Raw genomic sequence first — 14593 nt, forward strand, 5'->3', positions numbered from 1 at the left:
AAGTAAGAATCCCTTTATTTCAGGCAATTCGTGTGAAATATCTGCAACAGACGAACAGAAAACAATCATTGGCTGTACTAACACTGTGAAGATAATGAGGCTCGAATGACTCAGCGAGGCAGAAGGTGAAAATGACAAAAGAAAATGTTCTGCACGTTCATTTGGTTTGTTTGGTGTCATCTTAATTTCTGAACGATGGGAGGTGCTGGTGTTATTATCAGCCTCTCCAGCAAATGAGGCAGGCTGAGGGAAGTCCTCTATAATTTCAGATTATAGGTTGAACCTTTTTATCAACCTCTACACAGTGTGAACAAGTGTTATCCAAGTGAGTATTCTGACCTTATTTCGACTCATTTTCTGACTCCGAACCATATACAAGGTGCGACCAAAATGCAGCAGGTATGAGCAGAAACTTTTGTGAGTGACACAATCAAGAGCGAGATCTGTGTTCGCCTCATTTTTGTGATCACTGGCATGTGAACATTTGTGATCTCAAACTAAATGAATCTGGAACAGAGAGCTGAATTTCTTGTTGAGGATCATCACTGGTTAGGAGAGGTGGGTCTGCGGCTACCACCAAGAGAAGAAACATTAATTTCCATCGTGAAAGAGCCCTCAGTCTCCAAGATCAGAGAAGGTGCATCAGACCACGAACATGCTCTTAATTTTCTTTACCAAGAATTCATCCTCCAGGGTGACAGTGCCATCACCTAGATAAATGACTTGGAGAAGCTGCTCAGGTCGGTGATGAACGACTTCAGTATGGCATTTGTTGCTTATGATAACACTGTGAACACAAGTGACGAATGGGTGGGTACCTGGGTACGTCATTAACACTCTGAGAGGAAGAAGACATTACTCCAGAGGAAACATAAAAAAGCCAGATTACAGTTTGCAAATGCACACAGAGACAAAGACCTTCATTTTTGGAGACATGTCCTGTGATCTGATGAAACTAAAATGGAACTGTTTGGTCTTAATGACCATCGTTACATTTGGAGGAAAAGGGAGAAGCTTATAAGCTTGAGAACACCATCCTAACTGTGAACCATGGGGGTGGCAGTCTCATTTTGCTGCAGGAGGGACTGGTGCACTTCACAAAATAGATGGCATCATCTCAAGACATCAGCCAGGAAGTTGAAGCTTGGGCACAAATGGGTCTTCCAAATGGACAATGACACAAAGAATACCACCAGATTAGTTACAAAGAGGCTTCAGGACAACAAAGTCAATGTTTTGGGGTGGTCATCACAAAGCCCTGATCTCAATCCTGGAGAAAATTAGTGGTCAGAGCTGAAAAGGCGTGCGAGCAAGGAGACCAACAAACCTGACTCAGTTCCACCAGTTCTGTAGGAGGAATGGGCCAGAATTCATCAAACTATTGTGAGAAGCTTGTGGAAGGAAACCCAAAACATTTGACCCAAGTCAGAACGTTTAAAGACAACGCTACCAATTACTGAGGAGATGGATGTAAACTTCTGACTTTAAAGAATAAAAAAAATCTCTAAAAAATTATCTCTCTCATTTCTCTGGCATTTAGCAAATAGAAATGATTTTGGTAATCCTAACTGACCTAAAGCAGAAAAAGTTTAGTCTGATTTAATGTCAGTTAGCGAGGGAAAAAGGTTGTGTGTCTTTTTATACAGTGCATGTAAACTTCTGGTTTCAACTGAATGCATCATTTAGGCTGACATGTGTACAATATTGACTGCTGTAGTAGCACTGATGTGATGCAATTCTTTTATTTAGAACCAAATATCCAAGTCTAATCCATACGAAACCAGCACCAGACCAAAAGCACACATAGTCCACATACTAGCGGCCATACACTGTAAATCATCTGGGCAGGTTACAAAAGGTTGACGGGTAATAATATATGCCTGTCTAAATAAAAAATGGCAGTCATCAATCATTCACTTTCACTAGCCCCTATGACATATTTGATAGCTTCAGTGTATTATGCAGTCAACCGGTGGCTCTGTGGCTCTTTGCATGCTGAATCCCGCTACGATGTGCACATGTGAGTTTGTTCTGCCCGCACACGTGAACGCTTAGCCATGTATAATCCATTCACCCATTGCACTCCAGAGATCAGTTGATTGCAACCACGTTTGCCATTAAGGTTTATTGTGAATCGCTGAGCCATGCCCGACTGTTATCTCCTCTCTTGGCTACACGCACTGCAGGCAGCCCGATAAGAGCTGAATGATGGTAGTGAACCCAAGTTTAAGGGCTTAAGGATTAATCCTCATGTTTATGTGCTACCACAGAACAGAGCCAAACCACCGACTCTCTTCATTTACTGTAGATCTGCTGCCTAATGGTGCCTGCTGCTGTGCATACCTCATACAGTCATTACGGCGGACAGAGGCTGTGTTCAACAACCAAAAAAAAAAAAGAAGATCCCTGGTTGGGGGGTAAAGCTGGGGCAGCATGACGCGTCACATGGCTCACAAACCGTGACTTCACCATCAACAAATACAAGCTGTAAACATGAACACACACCTGAGGCGAGGACCAGCGCTTCTATGTGCATACAGAACGAAATCCAGAAAAATCATACAAACGCTGAAATTATTTAAATCTCATTATATTGTCTTTCCTGTATCCATCCGGGAGGCAATTACCTTTTCTTCTAACCTTGCTTCACTTCAGACAGACTGTTCCAAAGTGAGAATAAAATTTAAAAAAATAAAAAAAGAGGGAAAAATCAACGTGCCTCTGCTGATTTCAATTTTCATCATTTTTAAGTGTTTCAGGGAATATCCTGTCACCAGCATCTGTTCTGGTTTTTTTTTTTCTTTTTTTCTCTCGATTGAAGCCGTTACTAAACCCACACACTTGTAATCACGTCGTCCATATGTGCTGGTGAATTCCAGCCGCCCACGGTCCCGCCCAGCTGCATGCAGATGCAAACTAGTGGTGGGCTGGAGGGACGGATAGAGAGGGCGAGGGCTTAGAGAGCATGCAGAAAGAGGGCACGGCGAGATTACAGGCTTGCATCCTTATGGGCTGGAATACAGTTTTTTTTTTTTTTTAAAGAGGTGGGATTATGCTGCAGTGCTCTTAAAGCCCCTCAGCTGCGAGCGAATTGATTTATGAAAGGCTTCTATTCCCACAGAAGATGCGAGAGAGGCCGTGTAGACAGGGCAAATATAGACAACTGTACTATGTATGTTTGCCGGTCAGATTGAATCAGTCAATATTAAAGCTCTGTGTGTGTCGGCTGAATTCCCATCAGACCTTATAATGAATTCAACAGGTACGGGCGAAAAATAATATTACTGCCCCTTTCCTTTCCTTTTGCTAAAAGTTGGATGTGAAGATTGGCACCACTTGCTTTTCTGTTGATGCATATGATACTAGAACCAGTTAACTTTGCCTGAATTCACCTTTTTTTCTGTCTGAAGCCAACAAAATCCACCTACAGAATCCACCTAGCAGCACCTCTGAAGCTCACACAATCAAATGCTGCATTGTGTTTGTTCAACCAGTTCGGAAAACATACACAAAATTGTGATTTTGTGCTGTTACATGCAGGACACAGTATTTCTTTCATAAATTTGGACTCCTCTGATCAGTATTGTAGGATTGCAAGAACATAGAAAGTATCGCTTCACTAAATGAATAAATGTGTCTCATGTCCACTTAAAAAAGCCGCTCATCTTGTGCTTGTTTAAAAGGAACTTCCAACGAGTTTTGCTGAATCCCTGTGCGCTGATTATGATCTATCTAGCATGTCAAAGTGGGAGGAAAAAAATGCTGAAGAGCTCCTCCTGAAGGGAAAAGAAAAATCAAAAATAATGCATTTACATAACAGTTTGTGTTAAGCTTTTCCCCCACATGAGACGACAGGCTGCTCTTCCGCTGCAGCGCCCTTTATTTACGTCAAATCCACATCAGGCAGCCGCTGACAGATAATAAAAGTACTTCATCATGGAAAAATGTGGGAGGTAGGCATCTTAAAAAATGGTATTTATTTGTTAACAAGACAAGTTGATGTAACAGCTGTGCAATTTCTGATACAGGAAGAGAGGTGGCACCGCGGTGTAAACGTTCACTTTTACAGACTTTTATTAGGTAAACTTAAGATGCCCTTAAGCAAATGCTCTGCTCAAGGATGCCTGACGCATTGATTGTCATTGCTTTTTTTGCTGTGGGATTTAAACTTCTATGACAAAACTTTCTTGCACACATTAGGGCTGCTGACGCCCCCTTCAGGCATCCGACTTAAACGGCGATGGCAGATGGCATAAAAATAACTTTCCACAGGGGCTCATGTTGATGCATCCGCTGTAGCTTACAGCGATTTAATCCTGTCTAATTTTAGTAAAAAAAATAATAGGAGCAGTTCCTTAAAGCAAATCCATTCAGCCGTATCACCTTTTTACTAAATCAGCTTTTCTGACAACTGTTGCATCTAAGCAGGAATCGTTATCTTCAAACTAATTTGATGATAAATCCATATTAAGGAAAGAAAAAGCCTTGAGATGAATCATTCATAGACAAACTTGGGGAATCGCCTCTAACTGTTTCCGAAGGCCGGTCGACTGCTTCAAAACATTCATCGCATCAGAGAAGAAGGCAAGCTGGAGGGGCAATAATAAGCCATCTTTGTCTCCAATTTAGGTCTGATTAGCCTGTGCAAGCGGCTATTAGTTAGCGCTCGGCTCACGTCTGATAGCAGAAACTATAAGAATGATACATATTCTGCCGATCTGCACTGTTGTAAGAAAGAAAAAGAAGAAAAAGATGGCAATGTCTGGGGGGAGCGATGAATCAGTGAGACCTTTTGGTCGAACAAATTGCAAAGAGAGCAGAGGGGAGGCTGTCAGGAGGTTGATAAACATGAATATAGATTGTAACTTACATGCTCTGTTGCAACGTGATGAAATCTGAATCAATATTAGATTGGAAAAAAAAGCGGTTTCATCATGTCAGGAAAGGATAGACTGGCAGGTGATGGGATTAAGGAGGCATCCCTCAATAATTCAAAATGTGCAGCAAGTCATGTTTACCACTGATCTATTTTGTATATCGCGTTTGATTTTTAGTTTTTTTTATTTTCCAAGCAAACCACACTAACGAGTAACACGCCGACAACACAACCCTGGAAAGTGCACGCTGCGATGCTGTCGGATGGAAACTGCTGTTGTGCATGTATAAATAGAAACAGATGACCTCAAATATCAGATGGATGAGTTACTCAACCAGGGGGCACCCTCTGCTGGGGTCATGGGCAGGAGGGTCAGCTGGATTATGGGTATTTCACCAGCAGCCTGGATGATGGCAGTGACGAAAGAGATGCACGCTTAACTGGAGGGGACGGAGAGCTGCTGCTGCTGTGACAGGATTGCACAAGCTGCTGTTATGGAGATGAGAGCAGATAAAGTGACTCAGCTTAACCAGGGGAGGGAAGCTGTTATTTTTAATAAATACCCCAAAGCAGCTACTAAAAAGCTGATCAGTTTAAGGACGGATTTGCATTTTTTTTAATTAGAGAGATATTGATACTGCCCCAAGGAGAGGAAAAAATGTAATGGTGCAAGTAGATACAAATCTGTGACAGTCGATAAAAAACATTTTGCAGGATGAAAATGATTTTGATTTCCAGTTGGTTGCAGTAGTTTGAAATGCTTCCACTCTTCATTACCTTTACTGTGGTGCAGCCTTTGTGTTGCGCAATAACGTGGCTCCTCCTGCACCAACTCCATCCAGTTCAGAGTTCGCATTCCTTCAGGGCTTTGTCAAGATTTCTTGCTGACAGCTTCCCTCCCTTTCAGTGGCCCCACATGACGTCGCCGGGTGTTGCAAACTGGACTTAGGGCCCCAAACCTGCAGAAAAACACCGTGCATCCTATTTTTTTTTATTTAAAGCAACTACAATGCACTTCCAAATAAGACACCTGGTGCGCCTGAACCAATGCGCTCCGGTGCCACGCAAGCTGGTGAGGAAGCTGTGCACGGCGGCACAACAACGTGGAGCAGCAGGACGGAACGCATCTGCAAGTTTGACGACGCGTTTCGAGGCGCAGAGCTGCAGGAACTATGGCTCCGACTCTGCGTACGGCCGAGCCTTCGCCTCAGCGAGGGACAAGCCCGAGGAGTTCTGGGGGGAGATGGGACGCAACATAGACTGGTTTGAACCGTGGAGGCAAACTTTGCACGTTGAGGATCCGGTGTTCCCAAACTGGTAGGTGACAGAGTTGCAAAACAAGAGGTTTGCGCCAAAAACATGACATGTAAACAACTTTCGCTGGACCGAAATAAGTGAAAGTCTCCTCTGGCGTGGCGCTGAGTGTCTGCAGGGGCGCATCTACAGAGTTTTTACAAGGGTGCCACTGAACCTCTTGGGGTGGGCCACCAACACCAAAACTGCATTTCAGAAATTATTTTATAATATATAGAGCTTTTCTCGGCACTCAAAGACACTTTACACTGTCAATTCATTCACACACATTCATGCCAGTGGTGGGTCCTGGGGCAGACTGACAGAGGCTTCGCTGCCATTCTACCCCTCTGACCACCATCTCAAACAATCGATTCATACGCATTCACACCTGGCAAGGTGGGTGAAGTGTCTTGCCCAAGGACGCAGGTTACGGGGCAGAATCAAACTGTCGACCTTCTGATTATTGACCGACTCGCTCTACCGCCTGAGCCACAGTTGCCCCAATGCTGTCATGCTGTTGTGGTATAAAAGCTGATCAAAAACTGTTTGAGAAGTCATTTACTGATACAGAAGTACAGTTTCATTTTGGTTATTTGGATAAACCACCATTCAGAACAGCTCAGGAGAGGACATGAAGATTTTTACCAAAAGGCAAAACTAGTTTTTCATAACTTCCGTATTAAAAATTCTGTCCGTGTGCATTTAGCTAACTCAGGGCTCAGCAACCTTCAACACTCAAAGAGCCATTTGGACCAGTTTCCCATGGAAAAAGAAAAAAACACTGGGAGCCACAAAACCCTTTGGACATCTAAAAAGACGATAACACTTCATTTATTGTTTTTTACATTTGTGCTATGTATAAAAAACTATAGTGTGTTGCATTTATGAAATCAATGAACTGCTACAGAGAAAACAACATTTTGTTTCTGCAACAAAAACATTTTGAACTCCAAACCCCCCCCCCAAAAAAACGCTAGGTTGAAGGTCACTTTCAAATAAAATACTCAATGCCTATTTGAATCCTCCTCATATATATGAAATTAAAGGCCAAACTTAAGTTATCCACCTGCAGTAAAGTAAAAATGACATCTGGTTGTCCTGCTGACTGCAGCTGGGACTGCTGACCAGACTCCTGACCGCCTGTGAGCGCTTTGGGACGGGAGGAGCTCACGGCGGCACCGCTGCTCGCTGAGGACGGTAACGGCAGAACAATTTCACGTCAGAGTCTCCAAAACACCTGAAAAGTCTCCAAAACACCAGAAAGAGTCGCTAGATTTGTTGCTAGTCGCTTTTGAGAGAAAAAAAAGTCGCCAAGAGGATTTGGAAAGTCACCAGATTTAGTGAGAAACTCACCAAGTTGGCAACACTGCGCCTGCTGGCGGGTGTCACACATCGGCCGTTGTGACGCATATTTTGAGCGACAATAAATTAAACACGTTTTATTTTATTGTTACAAGATCACCATAATCTTCAAATTTAGAATTGCATTTTAAAAACTAATGAACTAAAACAAAAGGAAAAAAAAAAAAATTGAATACTCATTATTTATTTTCCAAAGCCACAAACAGCCGCAGCAGAGGGATGAAAGAGACACGTGCAGCTCCGGAGCTGCAGGTTGCCGACCGATGATCTAACTCCAATCATTTATGGTACAATAAAAAATGCTTTCACTGATGCTCGACTACCTGTTGCCATATTTAGCAAGATAACCTTTGTTAATCCATAGCACACAATAATGTCAGTGCTGCAAATACCCTGCAGTGAAATGGAAAAATCTCCCTAATAAACTCACTTCATATGACAGAAAAATATCTTTTCTAAACAGATGAGACTTTAATGTTCAAGTAGCTGCGATTTAGAACAAGTTAAGTGAAGCTTTTTAAACTATATGTGACAACAGTGCATGCACCTCTTTCGCTTTAGTCTTGCTAACGTGGATCCTGTTGCTGTTGTTGAGGCGTGTTCATTTTTTGAGATAGAAGACAAACAACTTCTCTCATTCGACGCTGTTTATTCTGCAATGCGATAATTATATTTGATCAAGGACCCAGCACTGGTTCAGAAAATCACAGGCAGCAAGCTGTTAATCTGTAACTAACTTCCCCAGCAGTGGATGGAGTTTCATGAAAACACAAACACTTAATTCAGTAAAGTGCAATGTGATTGGCTAGTGGGCATTTAATTCAAATAGTGCAATGTGAATGGCTACATAGGTGGGAAGAAACCATGGTTTTAGACTCAGCTCTCCTTTCATTGGTGCACAGATATGTCCATATCTCTTGGTGCACGATTCATCCAATCCGCAGCATCGGTACCCTGTATAGAAAACCCTCCTACTAGTATTTCCTGCTCTCTGGCTGTCACTGTCACTACTTTATAGGGAGGATGTGATGTTTATCAGTGCAAACAGCCCCAAAAAAGCAGAGGTACGCTATGTGCCACTATGGTTAGTTTTGTTTAACATCTTTACCAGAGTAGAAGCACGCTATGTTCTTGTATCAAAGTTTGGTGTGTGTGTTCCTTCTAGGTGACCTGGCGTAACCTTCATGTGTTCAGTCCTTCAGGGCCTGGGGCTGACCCTAGAGTCCTTCTTTCCCTTTCTTCAGATCAGCACAACTGATGCATTAATGCACATTAAATGGTGTCAATGTCAACGCTAAGGTAGCAGTGCCCTCACAGAATAATACATTCCAACACTGCCTGATGCTGCAGGTGTTTAATAAACTCAGAGGAAAGACTCCTACAAACAGCTGGAAGCTTCAAACTCCAGCTCCTGTTAACACTTTGAGGTTTATGTGAACACCTCTGTCATGTAAAGGCACCAACTGTGTCCTTTGTACTCTCTGTGATGTTTATGGACTTGTTTTACAGTTGGCTGCCGCTATGCGTAATCATTACAGCAGTCTAATGCCGCTTTCACGTGCACTCGGACACCGGAGTTGCATGAACTTCAGTGAATGAACTTGACCTGTCAGACCTGTGGAGGCTAATCACACTTCCTGTCCAAGACAACACTATCTGATTAGATTAAATACAAAGAACCGTAGATTATATGTCATCCTGTAAGAAAACAACAAACTTAAACTCAGGTATTATATTCTCAGATTAGTTTGACTGAAAATGAAAAATACAAAGCAAAAACATCTCATCAACAGATTTTCTGTCATATTTGTCATTTTTGTGGTTGGGTAAAAGAAAACAAGCACATTTTAACTGTCACATGAAGTCATAAATAATAAAAAAAATTATAGAATTAACCTTCCTAGTGACCTTGATAATAAAACAAAACACATTTTGGAAGTGACCCCAAACAATAATCCATCATCATACCATTGTGTGACTTCTAGATGCCGTTTTTATTCGACTTGGAGAGTTCAAAGTTTAGCTAAAGTTCTGTGAAACTTCACCGGTTTATTATTAAGGACATTTTTCTTTATTTAAAACTTAAGTGCAATGGCCAATGACCTGCCAATTCTTAAACATTTGTCTTGCATTTACTACTGAACACATTAATCATCGGCTAACGCTAGCTAATCCATCAGCTAGCAGCACCAGTGTCTTGTGAGCATCGCTAAAACTTTGCTCAACCATGACTTTACAGTTTCGTGAATGAAACAAGAGCTCTGTTCGATGCAGCACGCTTAGAAAGTCCAACACCAGACTTTAATGAACCTAATAAATCAATCAGGGTCAAAGGTCAGCTGAAGGGCTAGCAATCAGGCTGATTCAATACAGATCCAAGTAGTCGATATAACTGTGTGAACTACTCCTAAGCATCCTGAGAGGTCAAATATGGATCAAATGGATCCACCAACACAAACAGCAGTGATACCAAAGACTTTAAATAACCAGTAAAGGTAATACAGTTGCTATTAACCAAACCAGATGGAAAGACGTGCAAAATATTCCTCAGCTAAGTTAAAATATAATAAAATACTCAATTGTGTAACCTACTAGGGAATCATAGAGTGATTGGCTCCTCTAAGAAAGACAAACTCCCATGGAAACATGATTTGTGATTAAAAAAATAGAATAATATTGACGTACTATTTTGGCACACGTCTCTCTCTTTCTGTATCTTCATCATCACGGATCATTCGCAAATTGTTATTGGATACGTGTTTCATGCATGAGGGCGATTCATCACTGATTCACTTTAATAAAGACACCAGTGTGCATTTCTATTCTTGCCACCACAATCAAAGCGCGGTGCTGCAATATGATCAAATAAATTATCTTTTTATTAAGCGTTCTCTCTCGATGCACAGCAGGCGGCAGCGGCTACTTTTCATCTGTGTTTTTATTATTCACATTCTCATTAATATGAATACATAAAAGCCAAATCAAGTGTTTTATAAATGTTGTAGCTGGGAAAAAAAAGAGTTCTGTCATCTTTATACTGATACTAGTCAGATAACTGAAATGAACCTGGCGTATTTGGGAAACTCGTTTGGTGTAACAGGCCCCTGATGTCAATTAAAATAATAGAAACGTCCTCATATCTGTTCTGTACTGTAACCAGTGTAGCAGCTGGTATCTGTACGTCTATATATATAACTTAGTGTATGTGAATATGTTGTTGCTATGGGATGTGTTGCTCTGTGTTCGCTGTGACCTGACCAGCTGGTCTCTGGCTTCATGCGGCTCTTATCAAATCCTGGATCAGTGACAAGTTGCACCTGTAGAGAAACCTGCATACAGAGTGACTCACCGTTCTCATTCTGCACTGAGGAAAGTCCAACATGGACTGAAATGTTTCTGCACATTTCCACTTCTGTATAATTTATCAAATAGTGTGTAAAATCCAGACCCTTTTTTTTTTTTCTTCTTTACATCCTGTGCGAAAGATATTTTCGAACTTTTCCTGAGCACCAGAGAGGAAAACCAAACAAAGGGGAAGTTTTCTCAGGCTGCACTTCAAACTCTTCTGAACTACCAGTAAAACCAAACAGCATGTTGGCACTTGCCTGAAGGAAAACTAAACATTATTAAAATGCATACCAGCCCACATACATCCTCACACCCTCCCGCACCGAGAGCCAAGTGTAAATTATTCCTTTTTTTTTTAGTTTGTTTGTTTATTCCGGCTGGTGGGTGGGGTTGTCACTTATGCAATCTAGTGTGGTATGAAAAAGCTGTCTGAACGCGGTGCAGTTAACATGAAGGACACGGCCACCCTGCCTCTCTCTGGCTTCCAAAACAGCAGATCCCAGACGCCATCTGCTCAACCTGCACGCTGCTCTTTATCCATATGCACGGCAACCAGTAGCGGTTGAAACTGTTGCCTGATCAGGAGCATTGATTTGCTGTGTGCTATCGGCAAAGACATCTGCATATGTTTTCACCTGGGACGATTTCATTAAGTTATGCTTGATTTTGAAGCTAAATAATAGACACTTAAGAGCTGTATGTTTTGATTGGTAGAGATGTTGGCATGGGGGATGTTTTTCTTCCTCTAAAATATATTTTAATTCTGTATTTAGAAACCTTCAGCTTGTTTGCACAGTATATTTGGTTGAACATGTGCCTTTTTTTTCAGGTTTGTTGGAGGAAAGTTGAACATGTGCTACAACACCGTGGATCGACACGTAGAAAGCGGCCGCGGAGAGCAGCCTGCCATCATATACGACAGCCCGGTGACTGGAACTAAGCAGGTCATCACTTTCAGGGAACTTCAGAACCAGGTAAATAGTGCGGTGTTGTTAGAATCAGAGGACGGAACAGAACGGCACAAAGAGCTGCACCGATATGGAATTTCATCACATAAAGCCTGGTCTGGGCTGGTCTGAGATGTGTGGTTAAAAAAAAAACAAAAACAAATCGATTGTGAGGCATGCAGGCAAACTCTGCTTGGGGTTTGAGCTCCTAAAGTAGAATCTGTCAGAGTTGCCATGACAGTAAATACATTTTCCATCGCTCGGCTGAGACAGTTGGTTAGGTTTTTCCGCCATGGCAACTGGATTGAGCCCACATTAGTGTGGAGGACAGAAAAACAAAAGCACAGAATGAAAGAAAAACATGACATTTGGACAGATTCAGTGGCGTGCACTATAATCAAAAAGTTTTCTAAATGGACCAAAGTATAGCCACAGCTTTTTTTTTCTTTTTCCCCACAAAGCTAAAAGGCATTCAATTTAATTTTCAAACAGAATTTCAAGTTGGATTTGTCAGTTGTTTTTTTTTTTTCAGTTGAAGGCAATCAGAAATGGACTTTGGATAAATCCACCTTTTTTTTTCTCCCCTTCACATTAGTAATACAAAAATCATGCACAGTGTGTATGGAAATGTCAGCCTCTCAGTATCATCAGTGGTTTATTTTAAGTCATGAGCTCTTATCTCAAATGGATTTCTGCAGACATTACCTTCACCAAAATCTATGTGATTATTCAGCACTCTGTCTCCTCTGTGTCTCGAACCAGGTGTCCAGGTTAGCAGGCGTCTTGGTGAAGAACGGGGTGAAGAAGGGCGATCTCGTAGTCATCTACATGCCCATGGTGCCCCAGGCCATGTTCACCATGCTGGCCTGCGCTCGAATCGGTGCCCCGCACAGCCTCATCTTCGGGGGCTTCGCCTCCAAAGAGCTCTCCGTCCGCATCGATCACGCCAAGGTTAGCAATCACTGCTATTCACCTTGTGGTTGATATTGAATTTTTTATTTACTGGAGTCATGACAGCAGGACTCCGTGATGCTTTGCTAAGTCAGCCACTCATTGGTCATCAGCCTCTCCTTGGCTTTCCAGACTGAGGATATGGTTGCAGCTAATAATATTACAATTCCAATTTTTATGTGCTGTTATCATACATCCTGTGAGATATCTGAGCCACTGAAAGCCAAATGTACCTGAGGCTTTTTTTGTTTCATTAAGCGTAACATGAATTATTCACAATGGAAAGCACTTGACTTGCCTTTTGATTTTGCAACCACTTGCATACACTCGAGAATGATGTCAGCGCCGTTCGCGTGGAGGCTTTTTCTTTTTTATTAACGTGGCAGTGGAAGAACTAATGGACCAACCCGGCATTTTGACAGCAGTTGTTTCTGAAGATAATGATCCCTGTTTAGTGACAAATACAAATGAGAGAAAACACAGTATTATTAAGCATTGCCAAGCGGCTTAATCAAGTGTAGCATCTGTAATTGTTGATGTACACTTTGGGGGACAATTAATGATGAACAAACACAACGTTGTCACAGAAATCAACCCCTTTTGTTGCTGTTCTGCATAAAGCAGCAGAGTGAAGAATCTTTGCTCAGCATCACTGCAAACAATGTGATGCACTATAATGCCAGTGGAAAAGCTTTAATGTGAAGCAGCAACAGTAGAAAGATTAGCAGTAATTTAACACATGGCAGACCGTGTGCTAGTTGTATGTCATCGACTTTGTAGTTTTGGTCAATGTACATTAAACCTCTAAGTCTTAAAGATTACTGGAAATGTTATGGAGACAGGTGTGTTGCAAGCCATGGGTTTATTTTGGCATCACATGCACGTTAATAAGGCTTACGTGAACCGCATTTGACTCCACTCTGGTATGCTGCTGGAGGCGGCAGACTCGTACCGCTAATATCCTGGTTAAAATGCAGCAAAGCAAAAACATTTTTAAGCGCCGATGAGCACTCAGGTCTTGTTTTCGTAGCTGAAGAAAATGATCTTGATGCTGTAAGCCGGTGATGTTTTGACACAGTCCAATTCTGCAGTGATGTGTGTTCTTCAGCCCAAGCTGATAGTTACAGCCTCATTTGGCATCGAGCCAGGCAGAAGAGTCGAGTACATCCCTCTGGTGAAGAAGGCCTTGGAGCTGAGCTCTCACAAGCCCTCCAAAGTCCTCATCTACAACCGGCCCAACATGGTAAGAAGCACCAAGCACCATTGACCTAAATTTCACAGCGTGGTTTCGTTTTTCAACCTGCTCAACCTGTGACAGACTGTATCGAAAAGATGGAAGCTGTGTGGAAATTTAGTTTAGGCATCATTTAGCTACTCTTTGAAGAATCTGATTTTGAAAGATTGCGTTATTTTGACCAAATGTTTATCAGCAATAAGACACCGCTACACATGGACAGATAAAATGTATAGCTGGTGTAAATAAGACACTGATCAATGTGTGTGTTTGCAGCTGAGGGATGGAGGCTGCCGCCTGTCATAGGCAGTCTGGCATAGATCCAGTTTGGAAGCAGACTTTTCTTGTAGAATAATTATACAAACACAGCATACAATTATGCATTAATGTGCTGACAGGCCCTAGTTTATATTCAGAGATGGATGAAGCAAGATGCCACATCGCCAATTGGTTTGCAGTGGAGCAAGTTTGAAGGCTGAAGTTGCAGCTTATAGTGGAAGCCGTCTCTCTGTTTGGAGTCAGAGCCTTCCACGTTAGGAGTGTTAGCTTTCACACTTTAGGAGCAAACCTGTTGAAAAT

At 42.0% G+C, this 14593-nt stretch overlaps 1 protein-coding gene across 1 annotated transcript in view; it reads left to right on the forward strand.

The window, feature by feature from the left end:
• Positions 1 to 5791: 5791 nt before the first annotated feature.
• acss3 (acyl-CoA synthetase short chain family member 3) overlaps positions 5792 to 14593 on the forward strand; it is a 49542-nt gene continuing 40740 nt past the window's right edge. Inside the window, exons 1-4 of the mRNA XM_008276485.1 lie at positions 5792 to 6193; positions 11712 to 11856; positions 12592 to 12780; positions 13889 to 14023. Coding sequence (XP_008274707.1) covers positions 5886 to 6193; positions 11712 to 11856; positions 12592 to 12780; positions 13889 to 14023 — 777 coding nt within the window. The 5' untranslated portion in view covers positions 5792 to 5885. The remainder of the gene's footprint in view (positions 6194 to 11711; positions 11857 to 12591; positions 12781 to 13888; positions 14024 to 14593) is intronic.

Source organism: Stegastes partitus, unplaced genomic scaffold (assembly GCF_000690725.1).
Source record: "Stegastes partitus isolate 25-593 unplaced genomic scaffold, Stegastes_partitus-1.0.2 Scaffold74, whole genome shotgun sequence".
In the NCBI taxonomy this organism is placed as follows: Eukaryota; Metazoa; Chordata; class Actinopteri; family Pomacentridae; genus Stegastes; species Stegastes partitus.